The 16,639-nt window shown below is 31.9% G+C and overlaps 1 protein-coding gene across 1 annotated transcript; it reads right to left on the reverse strand.

Moving 5' to 3' along the window:
• Positions 1–7,036: 7,036 nt before the first annotated feature.
• LOC106774765 (neutral ceramidase 2-like) lies at positions 7,037–8,156 on the reverse strand. Its single transcript, XM_014661803.2, has 2 exons — positions 8,037–8,156; positions 7,037–7,706 (listed from the first exon to the last, which is right to left on the reverse strand). The coding sequence occupies exons 1-2, from the start codon at positions 8,154–8,156 to the stop codon at positions 7,158–7,160; spliced, it is 669 nt and encodes a 222-aa protein (XP_014517289.1). The 3' UTR covers positions 7,037–7,157.
• Positions 8,157–16,639: the final 8,483 nt, after the last annotated feature.

A 16,639-nucleotide genomic window follows, 5' to 3' on the forward strand; every position in this document is an offset into this window, starting at 1 on the left:
TGTGAAAGGTTATAATATACACTAATTTCAATTTAACGTTAAATTTAGGGATGAAAAATATGAAATCCTATTTATTATTTTCTAATTAATAATTATGTAAAAATATTTATTAAAGTAAAAGAAAGATGATTATGCTTACATGTATTTTCCAAGTTATAACACTTAACATAAATGTTTCTTTTCTCTGCAAAAATGCAATTTATTGTTGGATATTTAATTTTTTTTGTAAAACAGAAAGTCCATATACTGGCCCTGACCCACAGGACTTTGGGGCTTTTAAGCCCTGGAGACTTTTTTAATAAGAGACATTTTTGATTCTGTAGACTTTTTTGGCCCCAACCCACATGGGCTAGGGCCAGGCCTATAAGAGCCTCTTTGAGAGCTCTAGATAGAAATACATTTGCATCGCTTAGGACTACTAGACTTAGATGCTCGTATTTAAATCTCAAACAGCGATATACACTTTATTTTAAAACAACAAAAAAAAGGTGTGACCCTGAAGTTTAGGACCGAGGTTTGCGCTTGGTTTATTGCAGAAAGTGTGTATGTTAAGAAATGAAAATCAGTCACAGCAGACAAAACTGCTATAACTTGGTCTTTCATTAGTTGTTTTCAGTTCAGTTAAGTTGTTAAGTTATTTTGGTTTTCTGTGCAGAACAACTAGTCTTAAGTCCATCAACGTCGTCAAGAGCACTCTTATGGGGAAGCCTTTTTCTCAGCTATTGGGATTCATCTGTAAGTATCGCCTTAATCAGAAAGTTTAACCCAATATATCCTGCTTAAAGCATGTTTGCAGTGGAGTTAGGCTTTTCTGAATTGAATATTTTGCAACATTAGCAAGAAAAGTTAAATTGATCAACCAACTAATTACGCAGAACTTGTACAATATAATTGTGAATTACATATCCCACTTGGTCCATGAACAGTGTTAATTACTCCAACTTTTGTACAGAAAATCAGAGTAAAAGTGAAATAGCTTGGTATATTTTACAGATAATAACCCTATGGTTTGAGGATTAATCTAAGCAGTAATTATTAGAAACTTAAATGGGACTCCAACAGACATAAAAGGAAAGCATTACAGCCACAAAGAGAGAAAATTAAGAGTACATGATATAAGCATAAGCATAAAGGCAAAAACACAACTAAAAAAACTACAGATTGGTGAACCGTTTGGAGGTGTTCCAGGCAGCAACTGAGTGAGGAAACCAAAATTTAACTATTAGGAAAACAAGGAGGTGTGTTCCTGTGTTCGTTTGGGTTGACCGTTTTAAGGGATTTAAAAGTGAGCTAATGTTCCTTTGTTCGTTTATAATAATAGTGTTCGTTTTGAGGCCTTCAAAAGTGAGGTAATGTTCCTTCCTGTGTTCGTTTTGAGTCATTCAAGAATGACGTGAGGCGAATTCGTGCTTAAACGATAAATCATCATTTAAATATTAAACGAACACATTTGAATATTTAAGCAATAATGCTTGAATAGTGCTTGGTTTTTTAATCAAGAACTGAGATTTCAACTGTTCCTAAAGGTATTCCATTTACACCAAATTAATTTCCACATATAGTTAGCATCATTAAACTCTTTTGTGTATGCAGGTATTTGAGTATTTGATCATAAGGGTTTTTCTTCTTCAGACTTCATGTCTTAAATCAAGATGCTTCTGGACTACTGTTTGAGGTCTATGGTGTTAGAAGTGGGTTTTAGGCCTAATTCAACCTTACAAAAGCAGCTTGTAAGGTGAGGTCTGTATCCCACTTATATATTATAAATTGGCCTTATCTCTATCCGATGTGGGACTTCCTCCAACACACCTCCTCACGTCGATGTATATACATATCGAGTGAGACTAGATATTAATGGGTGGTCGATAACGGCCCAATAGCGGGTGGAACAATCTGCCCCACAAATATCGCTAGGATAGGCTCTAACTATAGCTCTGATACCATGTTAAAAGGTTTAAAGAATAATTTTGATGTATTATTTCAAAGAGTAAAGTACCATATATATATATATACATATAAGGATCATATCATTCTTCATCTATTAAAGGAATGAGAGGTATACAAATATGGGAATGGAAAGTAAATTTTACAATTTTAAGTAACTCATGAAATATTTATTTAGATAAGGAACACGATTCAACTTTATTAAATTTTAATTTTCTTTTTTAGAAATACTATTTCAATCATGGAGAAAAAATAATTACTACAAAATTTTAATGAAAGAAGTCTGATTGATATCTATTAAAAAATAGTCTCACCAATATTTGTCAAGAAAACTCTGAAAAGTGTTCAACATAGTCCAAATTTATAGTGACTAATCAATAACTATAATAATGTCAATAAAAAACCAACCTTTCTTAACATTGAAATAAAAAAATAATTTGAAATAAAAAAATATACTTTAACTGTTGAGAAAATAACTGCCAATAAAAACTAAATTTTATCCTCATATTTACCTAGTCTTATTTTTCTGGAGGAAAATCTGTTGATATAATGTATGTCTGTTGGAATGATATTTAAGTTCCCAATCTCTGGTTCATCGGGTTATTAGTAACAAAATAACTTGTCTTGATTTTCAGTAGAATTTGGATTAATTCTAATAACACACAAATGTTTTAAGCAGGGAATGTTGGGTAAAACACAATAAATAGGATAATATTTCCAAAATAATCTATCACAGTTTAGAGATAACTTCTCTCTAAACAATCACTTAAAAAGAGAGCTAGGTTCTATTCTTTAGAATAACCCTTTGGTGTTTTTGTGAGATTTAGAAGAATTGTTTAGTGGATCTTAAAATCTGATAGGTTTTAAAATCTGATTAGAGAATTTTAAAATATAAAAAAATGGAAAATTTAATAATTTTTTAAATCAGATTTTAAAATCTAGTAAGCTTTTTAAATCAAATTTTAAAATTCAATACATACAAATATAATAAATTAATATAAATTTCAATCAAACTTAACCAACAAAAACGTTTATAACCAAAAGATGAACAGATAAACTGAATAAGATAAAGGAAAACCAGTGAAGTTGAAGAAGAGAGCTATTAAAACGAAGAAGAAATACAAATAAAAATCACGGCGGGAGAGATGAGAGAAAAGACAAAAAAAAAAAAAAACGTGTTAAGATATGACTTATAGGGTGCATGTTGTAGTCACTAAATGCATTATGATAAACAAGAATAACTGTTTACCTAATTTCTATTTTATTATATATTTGAAAATTATTTCTGCCATTTTACTAAAACTGTGCAATGGAAGAAAACATGGAATAACTGGAAACAAGCCCCGGAAGAGCAAAAGAGAAGTCCAAAAAGAGCACAGATAACTTAGGGTTTTTTTAAAAAGAATAATTGGATGGTAACATACATCTATATTTATTTAACACATATTGTAAAGATAAAATGATAATAAAACATTAAATTTTTATATACATATTTTTAAAAAAATTTAAAAATAAAAAATAATATGGGTTAAATATAAAAATTTATGTGTGTAAAAATAATTTTTTTGAAAAAGACATACAGTACTTCATTTGCTTTCCAAGTGGAGAGTTAAAGTTAAATAAAAAAATGAAAAATGTTTTTTTAATAACTATTTTTTAATGTATCTGACATATTTCCTTCACAGATTCCTCTGAATAGAAACTATATATATATATATATATATATATATATATATATATATATATATATATATGTATGTATGTATCCCATTATATATGTCATTGTGAGTCTGGCTAATTAATTCACTTCTGAGAAAACATGTTCCACTGCATAGACAGTATATATATAATTGGAAGTCAGGATAATTAATTCACTTCTCACAAGGTCATTCTAAAGAATACAACCTACCTACTAAGTTTTGTTATTTATGAAAAATCCAAAGTAACATAGGCTTGATCATAGGTTTTTCCAGAGAAGTCAGAGAGTGCTTTATTTACTTTCTGCAACAAAATTTACAAAATATGTCTGGCATAACTTCATAACACCTATATATATCATTACAAGTCTGGAAAATCGATTCACAACAAGACCACAGTGTCATTCTAAAGAATAGAACCCACCAATATTTAAGCATGAAAAACATGAAGGCATTTTACCTTAGACTCATAAGATTTCTGTTAACTTGTATTGGAATAAAATATGGAATCTCCAAGACCAATCCTTTCCATGATTCAACCCTATTTCTTCTCGTCACTGCTGTGTTTTGCCATCTTATTGCATCCGTAGCTGACATGAGCAACCCAAACACCATCATAACATTTTATTTGTCAGGCATAGTTGTATGTGAAACACTGCTGTGGATTCTCATTGCTCAGATTTTGTGGTTCTCTCTAGTTAACTTCCTTGTTTTACTAATACTCAAATTCTTGTTCTTTCACTTCATCACTCAGCTGCTTCTTCCCTACTTCAACTTCATCACTCAGTTGTTCCCTGGAACACCTCCAAATGCTTCTGACATGCCAAATACAGAACCACAACAGCAGGACTCTCAGGTGTAACATCTCAGATATAGCCCGGCTCATCAATGTGTAGTTTTTTTTAGTTGTTTTTGGCTTTCTGCTTATGCTCATATCATGTAGTCTTAATTTTCTTTCTTTGTGGCTGTAATGCTTTCCTTTTATGTCTGTTGGAGTCCGATTTAAGTTTCTAATAATTACTGGATAGATTAATCTCCAAACCATCGGGTTATTATCTGTAAAATATACCAAGCTATTTCACTTTTACTTTGATTTTCTGTACAAGTTGGAGTAATTAACACTGTTCATGGACCAAGTGGACTATGTAATTCACAATTGTATTGTACAAGTTCTATGTAACTAGATGGTTGATCAATTTAACTTTTCTTGCTAATGTTGCAAAAAATTCAATTCAGAAAAGCCTAACTCCACTGCAAACATGCTTTAAACAGGATATATTGGGTAAAACTTTCTGAATAGGGCAATACTTATGGATGAATCCCAATAGCAGAAAAAAAAAGGCTTCTCCATAAGAGTGCTCTTGACAACGTTGATGGACTTAAGACTAGTTGTTGGATCTTCCTGCATAGAAAACCAAAATAACTTAACTGAACTGAAAACAACTAATGAAACTCTAAGTTATAGCCGTTTTGTCTGCTGTGACTGATTTTCATTTCATAACATACACACTTTCTGCAATAAACCAAGCACAAACCTCAGTCCTAACCATCAGGGTCACACCTGATTTTTTGTTTTAAAATAAAGTGTATATCCCTGTTTGAGATTTATACATGAACATCTAAGTCTAGTCCTAAGTGCTGCAAATGTATTTGAGTAATAATATCATGACACACTTTTACATTTATTTGACACAGAATAGCCTCGATTATAAGGTATGAATTGCTTTCCAGATCTGCAATGAACTGAACTAACTTATTTTCTCTTTTTTGGGTTCCATGAATATGAACATTATATTTTGAAGGGATTTAAGAGATAGCGCCGTGTTATTTATTTTTATCCCCACTCTGAAATTGCTTCATTGCAATTTTTTCCCAATTTATTTGGGTTTCTCCTAGAAAGTTTGTAAAGATGTTGTTGGACCTGAGATATTTTATGGTTCAGTAGGGGATTTAGTTAAGTTGTTGGCCATAGTGCATGAATTGTGATAAACTCCTTCACATGTGATCAATTCCTACTGAAGAAAAAACTTGCTATGTTAGAATAGCGCTAAAAACAAAGCATATGATTCTACAAACTTGAAAACATTTAGAAAAACCCCAAATCCCAGTCCTAAACCACTTCTTTTGCTGTCAAAATGTCCTAAGATTATCCACAATATATGAATGCAATATTATTTGAGGTTTATCTCTAAAATCCATTTTTAGTCCAAAGAAATTCAAATGTAGTTTTTGTTTAGATGGAAATGTCATTATAAGTTCTAACAAGTTTGGAGTTGTTGTAAATGAGACAGCACCATTCTTTTCTCTTCATTAGATTGCATGAAACTTAACTTTTATGTGCTTAGTCCCTTCATACCAGACAGTAGGCAATAGATTTATCTTCATCCCATTCATTTCTATTGTCACAATTTAGTTGGGTTTCTTTTTCAAATATCTTGATTTGCTACCAAGACAACTTCTATTGCAACAGAGACTTGAATTGAGAGTCCCTGCTTGATTTTGTCATTCATATTTTCTATCAACAGTTTGTTTTTTGGATGAACTCTTCTTATGAGAAATGTAGTAACTATAGTTTTTCAGTCTTTGGCTCATACTTAACAAGTCTGTATAATTTCAGGTATTGAGGCACGACAACTACTAGTTCTACATCACTCTATCATCATGAGTAGGTCATGTCTGGTTTCATGGAATTGTTTGAATGACAGAAGGAATGATACCATTGCCACCTCTGCTTATCAGTCATGCATTCATGTTGCTCTCTGCAGCTTAATAGTCGGTAACAAAGTTTCTCTCTCTTATGCTCTTGAAATTCTTCATATTGAACTTGCCACCCTCGTTGATTTTCTTTCTCTTTTGCAGTTTTTCTTCGTCCTTGGAGATTGCAAGGAATCGCATGACATCTATTCTTTCAGTAATGACACGGAGGACTCTTGCCAATCTTCACACTCATAATCCTCTCAAATTAAATGTGTATGTAGTGATTAAATTTACATTTAGTGGCTAGCATACCTAGAATTTCCTTATTTATTGTTGCCTGTTATATAAAACTAAATAAAAAAAATTCATAACAAGTGTTAATTCGAGCTAAAGCATAAGTTGATCCTTATTATTTTTTATGGGCTTCGATGACTTGAAATATCTTCTTGCTTCCTTCTATCTACACCTCATAGACCTTATTAGATTTAATATGCCAAAATGCAAAATTTACTAGTTACTCCTATTTTAGTAATGAAAGAAAATACAACAAAAGTGGATTTTAATATAAAATTTACAATCAAAGTAAATTTTATCCTACAAACAAGCATCTTATTTATCTAAAGCTAATATAAGTTATTCTCATCTATAGCAGAGATATAGTATAAAAATTAAGGTTAGATGCAGAATTTGTGGGAAAAAGTATAAAGGTGATCGTAGTTGAATCAACCGTCATTAGGATTGAAGGGATTCTGTTAAAGTTCAGCAAGACAAATCATAAATATAGTAACGGCTGCAAGCAAGAATATGCCTCCCTTTAGTTTATGTTACTACAAAGGCACTGGATGATGCTGTAAAGTGATGAATTGATCCAAATAAACCTTTTGCAGCACCAAAATGTCTAAATCTGTATACACCAGGAGTCACACCCTCTGGTATCCTCCATTCCAATGTTGCTCTACTCCTTGAACTCAGTTTGTAAGGCCTTGACCATTTATAGCGCAGACAGAAATCATCATCATCATATGCAGGAATCCAATCATCCTTTTCTTGGAGAAACTCCAACAGTGCAAAGGTGCCTTCAGTCATAAGCTCATTGCGAGGACAAGCAGACCAAAATGAAGCAGTCACCATCTCACCACTTTTGAAGCTTGAGTTCTGTGGCACATCAGCACAAACATCCCCAAAATTTACTCCAAGGGGAATTCCATCCACCACAACTGGTGGAAGTAAGCCTATTTGCTTCTCAAAGAGATCAGGGGGTTGAGGTCCAGGTTCTACTTGTTCATCGTTGATGAGGGCCATTGCAAGTTTCTTAAACTCTTGAATGTATGCACTCAGTGTGTGTGGACCATATAGTGTAGAAGCACCCTGAAAACAAGAAAGTTCAAGTCAGAGAGTTATACAGAATAGCCCCTAAAAATGTGCTATTGCCACTGTAACATTATCCACATGTCTCTGCACATTAGCACAACTGTGCAGAATGTTTAGTTGGCTAGCTCTAGCAATGACTGAAGTAGGAGCACATTTTCAAAAGTGCTCAAAAACCCTGTCTGATTCCATCTATCTTTTGTCAATACAGAATAATATTATGTGATTAAAAATTTGGATCACTAAAATTTCACGTTTGTCAGTGTTTCAATTATCCTTGCTCAATGGTAATCTAATGTTTGTTGTGAGTTTCATGCTCTTACAACTGACCTCGTATCTCTGCACCTGGTAGTCTTCATATGTAGTGACGTACTGTGAATAGGTGTTAGATAACCCTGCTATAACAATGTAAATGTCATCGAATTCAAAATCTTCTTCACTAGTTAGCATCGTCTTAACTGTTGTTGTAGAAAAGTTGACAAAATCATGGGTAATATTTTCTGAGGTGTGTAGATTCATTGTTCTTAAAGACTCATCTGCGGTGTATTGTGCAAGTCTCCAGAATACAACAAGAACTTCTCGAAAGAATTCGAGGATTTCAGAACTAACAAGATACTCTATACGAGTTTATACTCCAAATATGAGATTGAGAAAGAAAAAAAGGAGAATAAGAAACTAAAAGAGAAAGTAGAGTTTGGAAAATATTTTTGTGCTCCTTTTTAATGAAATGGGATGCTATGATTATAAAACATGCAAAAGTGTCGTTGCCAAAATATTGAATGTTGCACAACGTTTTTACCCAACGTTCCAAGACTAACGTTATAAAATTAACTTTCTAAAACCAGCCTTATAAAATTAATGTTCCAAAACTAAGGTTTGCAATATAATATTAATATGTCACAACAATCCCCCACATTACAAAAGTTGCAAAGAACAAAATGTCTTTGATCCAAACAGTTTTGTCTCAAAATGATTTCCTATTTTGCAGGTAATCCTTTTTCAAAATAACGTAAATCTTTATTGTTAATCAAATATTAAAAGGAAAATAAGAAAGTTATATCCTGAGTTTTATAGGATGTAATGCATTAGAGCTGGTATAACAAACTATATGAACCAGTCTTAAATTTAGAAACTTAACACACAGTGTAGTTGGTCTAGGAAGCTATATGAACCAAAGACACTTGACGTGTGTTAGAGGTTTATCAATCACAATACACTCTCACAATCCTTGTTGTTATCGTTGTGTTGCACTAATTAGGCCATGCGTATGCTCAATATTCATGAGTGCTATAGAGATTATGCCTATGTCTAAAGCAAGCGGCCCCACTCGACACTCATATAGATGATTTCATCAAGTGTATGTTGCAAATCATACACCACCCATAAGGGATATGAAAATAAATAAAAACTTTATTTAAGCTAAAATTCTTTCACCACATATATAGAATTTTAATGAATAATAAGTTTAGCTTCTCAATAATGCAATCTTTAACACTTTCACACACACACACCATAGGATGGGACGTAATTGATTAAAATCAATTTAGTGCTATCAAAACTAATAAGTGACTTGGTTTTACCCATATGAACCTTATTCATGGGGTCTCTAATCACAAAGGTTGGGTTACCATCACTTTTTTGTTTGCAAGTGGCTTAAGTTTCATTCCCCTCGATGTTTCTAATATCATTTGTCTTTCCTGGGGTTTTGTCAGAAGATCGACTAGATTTCGTTCTGAATTCACATAATCAATGGAAATAGTTCCACTCTTTAGCAACTGCTTCACCAAATTGTGTCTCAATTGTATATGTCTATTCTTTCCATCATAATTCTTGTTTTTAGCTATAGTTATTGTCGATTGGCAATCACAGTGAATTGATACCGATGGGGTTGGTTTCATTCCTAGTGGAATGTTCGCTAAGCAGTTTTTCAACCACTTAGCCTCATTTTAGCCATCTTAAGAGCAATAAACTCAGATTCCACTGTTGATTTTGCAATAATAGTTTGCCTGACTGATCTCCATGTAATCGCACCACCCCCAAGTGTGAATACATAACCACTAGTGGATTTTGTCTCATCTGAATCAGAGATCCAGATATCCTTCTAGTACAACGGGGAAATCCACTATATTCAATGGCATAATCCATTGAACCTCTTAAGTATCTAATAAGCCTAGCATGTGCATCCCAATGTTCCTTATTTGGACATTGAGTGTACCTACTCAACCTACCTACTTCATAAGCAATATAAGGTCTAGAAAAGCTCATCAAGTGCAATAAGCTCCCAATTATCTGGGCATACTGAGGTTGAGATAATGATTCTCCTCTATTTTTCATTAATTTAGCATCATAAGGAGTATTCACTGGTTTTAGGAGATAAAACCCAAACTTCCTAAGAAGTTTCTCAACGTATTTTGAGATAATAATATACTATCTCCGCTCCTTATGATTCTAATACCTAAAATCATATTACATTCCAAGATTTATATTTGGAGAATTAGGTAAATTCACATATCATATATATATATATATATATATATATATATATATATATACATACTTCAATACAAGGATGTACACTAACATTCACAACCCAACAAATATTCCATGAATACACTCAAACCAAACTAGACCGCATTTAGTCATTCAAATAACATTATACACACTACCAAAAAATATACCTTAATCATAATCTAGACAACTATAACAACCAAGTAGTTCACATAAGTACGTTCAACAACTTTTACCACATACTAATCAAGGTGAACGTGAAGCCATAATCATTTAAAACTAATCCAAATCAATATTAGAATTATATTCATATAACCAATTCTGCAGTACTTGCTATGATTAACCCGTTAGTAATAATATGTCCAAAAAACCCATTTTCACTCAAGCATATTCAACACGTTACTGGATACTATAAACAACACTTTATTTTACACCCATAGACCTTATTTAGTCATAAATTTTATTCAACTTAAAATCCACTCCCAAAATAATACAAATTATAAGCCATTAATCTATTCCCTTTAATTCTGGATTAGGATGCAGTATTTTCAGTCAAATAATTACTTTTGGTGTAGAAAAATAACAAAATAAAATGCAGGACAACACATTTTTAATGCAGATTTTTCAGTCTAAAACAACACAAAACAGCAAAGCTTCTGATGCACATTTTTAAATAAAATAGCAAGGTTTCTGATGTAGATTTTTACAAAAAAACTGCAAGATTTCTGGTGCAGATTTATACAGAAAAGAGCAAGATTTCTGGTGAAGATTTTTACAGAACAACAACAAGGTTTTTAAGGCCAAAATAGCAACCATTAGAGCAAAAAACAGTAAGCATTTAGAGTTAAAATAACAGCATATTTGGTACAACAATTTCAGTCGAAACAACAAAATTTTATGACCAAAACCACAAACATTTTTTTGGAGCTAAAAACAGCAAGCATATACATTTAAAACAACATCAGACCCTCAATGTAGTTTCTACAAAAATAGAGTAACATTTTCAACACTGGTACAAATCGGCATGCAAAGATACTCTATACAATTCATGAGTTGGAGACCATACTAAGAAGCATTCAACCCATTAACATTTCATTTGCCACTAAGTTATTCACATCAAACCCATCATTGAACAACATTTAATTACTTACGAAAATACTACTAAGTGTATATATACACCTATATAGTTAACCCCCAAATTCAATTTTAGATATAACCTTCATCCCAACCAATCGGAGACACATGCATCCACCAGTCCTATGCTCGACATTCTTACCCGAAATTACTAATTCTACTCCAGCAGCATTCCTTTGGCCATGCAATCAGTTTAAGTAGGCAACGAAGTAATGTAGGCGTAATCCTAACAGACTTTAGCCAATGCCCACAATATATAATCAAATAAAATAACACTGCAACCTCAAAGAATGTCTAGAATTGCGTTCAATTATCACCCACACATCAATCAGTTAACAACTAATAACCAAAATCTAGAATAGGTGTGCGTTCTAAAATTACAAAGTATCCATGGTTGTATTAATTAATGATTGAGACCCATTTCAAAATCACCAACCCACTTTAAAAGTAATACCATTTTCGAGACACATGTCATAGCAACCAAAATGCAACCTCACACTCAAACAAATAATATCAATATCACAATGAGTTAGCTCCTCCATACACATATGCATTTCATCGTAATATTAATAAAAATTAATTAAACCCCCAAAATCTCAGAAACAAAACCTAACTTCCATGCCCAAACAACAAGTAAAGCAATTAAAACTAGATTAGCTCCTCGTACCTTTTTAATTTTGGACAGTAACAAGACCAAAAACCATAGGACTAAGGTTTTAGTCGCTTGTGCCTATATACTCATGTTTAAGTCTTTAAAATTGTTATAGAAAAGTTGACAAAATTACGAATAGTATTTCTTGAAACATATATATTTAGTGTCGTTAAAGACTTATTCAAGGTGTATTACGCAAGTTTCTCAAGACATAACAACAATTTCTCGAAAGAATTCAAAGATTTCAGCAAGAAACTCTATAGGAATTTATACCTGAGATATGAGATTTAGAAAACAAACAAAGAGGATAAAAAATTAAAAGAGAAAGTAGAGTTCGGAAAATATTTTTGTGCTCCTTTTTAATGAAATGGGATGCTATGTTTATAAAACATGCAAAAGTGCCGTTGCTAAAATATTGAATTGCACAACTTTTTACCCAACGTTGTAAAATTAACTTTCCAAAACCAACTTTTGCAATATAATATTAATATATTACAACATTCACAACATCTCAAAGACGCATCCCAGCCATTCTTGTGAATTCTGTCAAATAAAAACAATGGCAAACAAGAATGAAGCACCAAAAAGAAATATAAGGAGCAAACTAAGTTGTTTCCCAAACGCTTAAGAAATAAACAAATAGCCATCAATTTCCACGGGAAAAACTCCCCTACCTTGGACACTAGGAAAGACATTTAGATTGCATTTTATCTCAAAATATTTATACAGATGTATAAGAAGGGAAAGAGAAAAGTATCCAAGGTCCATTCAGCTTTGAGCTGCAAAAAGTACAAGCAAAACCAATCCACATAATAACATGATATCAATAATAGTTATCCAATAAAATTTAGATTTACTTATATGTAATAGTTTCTGTCATAATCGAAACAACAGTTGAGAACATGAAGGATAGAGATTCCAACAATAGCATATTACTATAAAACAAGACAGCAGGAGACAAGTTGGTACCTCCTGGTACACAAAGAAGGACCAATTGCCCAATTCTAACGATCTGAATCGGAAGTATTGAAGGCTGCAAAATTAGCACGAACATGAAAGCTTCATCCAAGTAAAGGTTAATTTTTATTAGAACATACTACCTGAAAGCTATACAGTAAAACTTTACACAGAACTTTATCTATCATTACTACCTGAAAGCTATACAGTAAAACTTACACGGAACTTTTATAATTACTTCATCTATCTACTTTTATTGTTATATTATTCTTTTAATCTAGCGTCCATCTTTTCCCTTTTCCTTGAGTTATTACTTTTCTCTCCATCCCCCACCTCCACACTATCACATTTCTACATTCTTCCCTTCCTCAACATCTAACCATGACTCAGTCAAAAATACACATTTGGTACATTTCTTTGCTTACATTTCTTTATAAATATTTAGTATAATATAGATAAATACAGAAATTGAGGATATAGAATATAGGCTCACAAATTTAGAGCAATATGATTTACTAAATTTTGAAATTTTAAAATATAATTTAACAAAATTTTGAAATCTGAAATAAATCTTTTATCATATATATATATATATATATATAATTTTATTTTATTAATTTTATTTTAATTTTGATTGCATTTGTTTATTGTTTTATTGTTTAGGGTTTGAAGTTTTTATTTTTTTTTTATCATAATTATTATTTTAATTTGTTGTTTAGAAAAAAAATCAAAATGGTTAGCAAAAGAGATGAAACAAAAAAAAAATTAAAATAATATCAAATTTTGAAATTTGAAATAACTATTTTGAAATTGAGTAAGTTTTTAAACTGAATTTCAAAATTTAATAAATTTTTTAATTCAAATTTTAAAATCTAATATATACAAAATAAATATAATTTTTAAAGAAAATAAATATAAAACTTCCAACTCAAAGATTAACAAGATGAAATAAATCAACTCAAAGATGAACAGGATGAAATAAATCAAGGAGTAATTGACCCCGTTGCTGAGGAATAAATGTGCAATGAAATAAAAAAAGAGAGCAATGGACACCAAAAGGAGGAAGAAATGCAAATGAAAACTACCAAAACGCGATAAAATATATGAAAACTGACCCACTAATTTTACTCTTTAGATAACATATTTTTTTAAACTTTTAATGGTTATTTTATTCGATTTTTTAATTATTATTCTTTAAATAAATAAAATAAATATTTATGATAAAAAATGAATAAAAATGATTTATAATACAATTGGAAAAATTATTTACATTTATTTTTATAATTATAATTTTATTATAAAAATAACACCCGTAACACGAGTTTTCTGGCTGTCTATCTTTCTGACCGGCTATCTTGTGATTTAATTCCATCTCTAAGGGGCTTATATATAATTAATTCACCTTCGCAGAAATAGACCACGACTTCATTCTAAAAATGTGTCGAGTAGTTAGCTCAGTTAAGTTAGTTAGCTCGGTTAAGTATTGTTGTCATGTGTCTAATTTTAGGGGAATCTATTTAGATTCTGCTGTCTGAGAGTCATTCTTCTAGAAGTGATACATAAAATATTTCTTTCATTTCTTCTATATTTTATACATAAAATATTTCTTTCATCTATTTAGTTATAGTTAATATTTATATTCTCATACATATATATCATTATAGTCTAAAGATTAGAACTTACCTACCTTTAAGTTTGTTATTTAGAAAGAAGTTATCCTTAAACTGTAATGGATTTCTTCCGCATGAAAAGCATGAAGACAGCTTACTTTGGTCTCATAACGTTTCTGTTAAGTTGTATTGGAATAAAGTATGGAATCTCCAATATCAATCCTTTCCATGATTCAATCCTGTCTCTTCTCGTCACTGCTGTGTTTTATCATCTTATTGCATCTGCAGCTGACATGGGCAATCCAAACACAATCATAACATTTTATTTGTCAGGGCTAGTTGTATGTGAAACACTACTGTGGATTCTCATTGCTAAGCTTTTCTGGTTCTCTCTAGTTAACTTCCTTGTTTTACTCATATTCAAATTGTTGTTCTTTCACTTCATCACTCAGCTGCTTCTTCCCTACTTCAACTGCATCACTCAGTTGCTCACTAGAACAACTCCAAATGCTTCTGACATGCCAAATACAGAACCGCAACCGCTGGACTCTCAGGTGTAGCATCTCAGATATAGCCTGGTTCATCTATAGTTTTTTAGTTCTGTTTCTGCCTTTATGCTTATGCTCATATTATGTAGGCTTTATTTTCTCTTTGTGGCTGTAATAATGCTTTCCTTTTATGTCTGTTGGAGACTGATTTAAGTTTCTAATAATTACCGGTTAGATTAATCCCCAAACCATCGGGTTATTATCGGTAAAATATAGCAAGCTATTTCACTTTTACTTTGATTTTTTGTACAAGTTGGAGTAATTAACATAATACTGTTCATGGACAAAGTGGGATAACTAATTCACAATTGTATTGTACAAGTTCTGTGTAACTAGTTGGTTGATAAAAAACAAAAAAAAAATTCCCCATAAGAGTGCTCTTGACGACGTTGATGGACTTAAGACTAGTTGCTGGATCTTGCTGCATTGAGAACCAAGTTATAGCCCTTTTGTCTGCTGTGACTGCTTTTCATTTCTTAACATACACCACTTTCTGTAATAAACCAAGTGGAAACCTCAGTCGTAAACACGGCACACTTGACTTTTTTTTTTTTTTAAATAAAGTGTAAATACAAGTTACAGGTGATCCAAGGCCATTAATTACATTTTCTCTCAATTCCTTCTGGGTCCCACATGAAACTACTCAATTCTCACTGTACGCTCCCTTTTTACTATTTAAGTAAGTATCTCCTCTTCCTCCCTTGTCTTTTGTTTCTTCGTTCATTTACACAAAGAATCCCGATATATTGATCTATTGCCACATGGCTGTTGGAAGAAAATTGCAAAAAAATGTTTTCCTAAAGTATTCTTTCACAAAATGCCAGGACCCACTCCCATTTTCTGAACCACTCTCCACCCACCTTCACTTTACATTTTTCATTTCAGTCTTCTCTCTCTTCCATTCAACACCCGGCCCCACACTTCTCTCACACCTTCTTTCATCTTGTTTTTCCCTCTTCACTCTAGGCAACACACAACCTCATACTAATCACTTTTATTCTTTCCTTCCCTTTCACTTTTCAACACTCATTTAATTCACATTTATCATACTTATTTCACGGCAATTACCTTCCATTCTCTCTTCTCATTTTTTTTCTCCAATCCCTTTACGTGGATTCCTCCCTACATCACCACTTCATCATTTTAATTAAAAAAATATACTTTGACACATATATAATTTTTACATGGGTTAAATATATTTTTCTTTTCTCAAATTTTATTGATTTTTAATTTTAATCCTATTTGATAACTTTAATTTTCATAGTATTAAAATATATAATATTAATCCTTAAAAATACACGACCTCAACTTTTTTTATTGATATGGAAATCAGACTATGTCTGCCGGCAGTCTTCTCTATGCAAGGAAATTTCCCCATGAATTTCAAGGAACTTTCATAACTAGCTTCAGCATCCATTAACCAAAACTTATCATAATGAACTTGCAACAGCTTGGCCAATTCCCCAACCACACCCCTCAAACCCTCACCACCACCTTCTTCAAGTCCTCGAAACTCACAACAAC

Source organism: Vigna radiata, chromosome 10 (genome assembly GCF_000741045.1).
Source record: "Vigna radiata var. radiata cultivar VC1973A chromosome 10, Vradiata_ver6, whole genome shotgun sequence".
In the NCBI taxonomy this organism is placed as follows: domain Eukaryota; kingdom Viridiplantae; phylum Streptophyta; class Magnoliopsida; order Fabales; family Fabaceae; genus Vigna; species Vigna radiata.

Excerpts from the sequence above, each read along its gene's own strand:
- LOC106774765 (XM_014661803.2), bottom strand. The coding sequence starts at position 8,156 with ATGCTAACTAGTGAAGAAGATTTTGAATTCGATGACATTTACATTGTT. Across the intron at positions 7,707-8,036 it reads ACCAGGTGCAGAGATACGAG|GGTGCTTCTACACTATATGG; the intron begins GTCAGTTGTAAG and ends TCTTGTTTTCAG.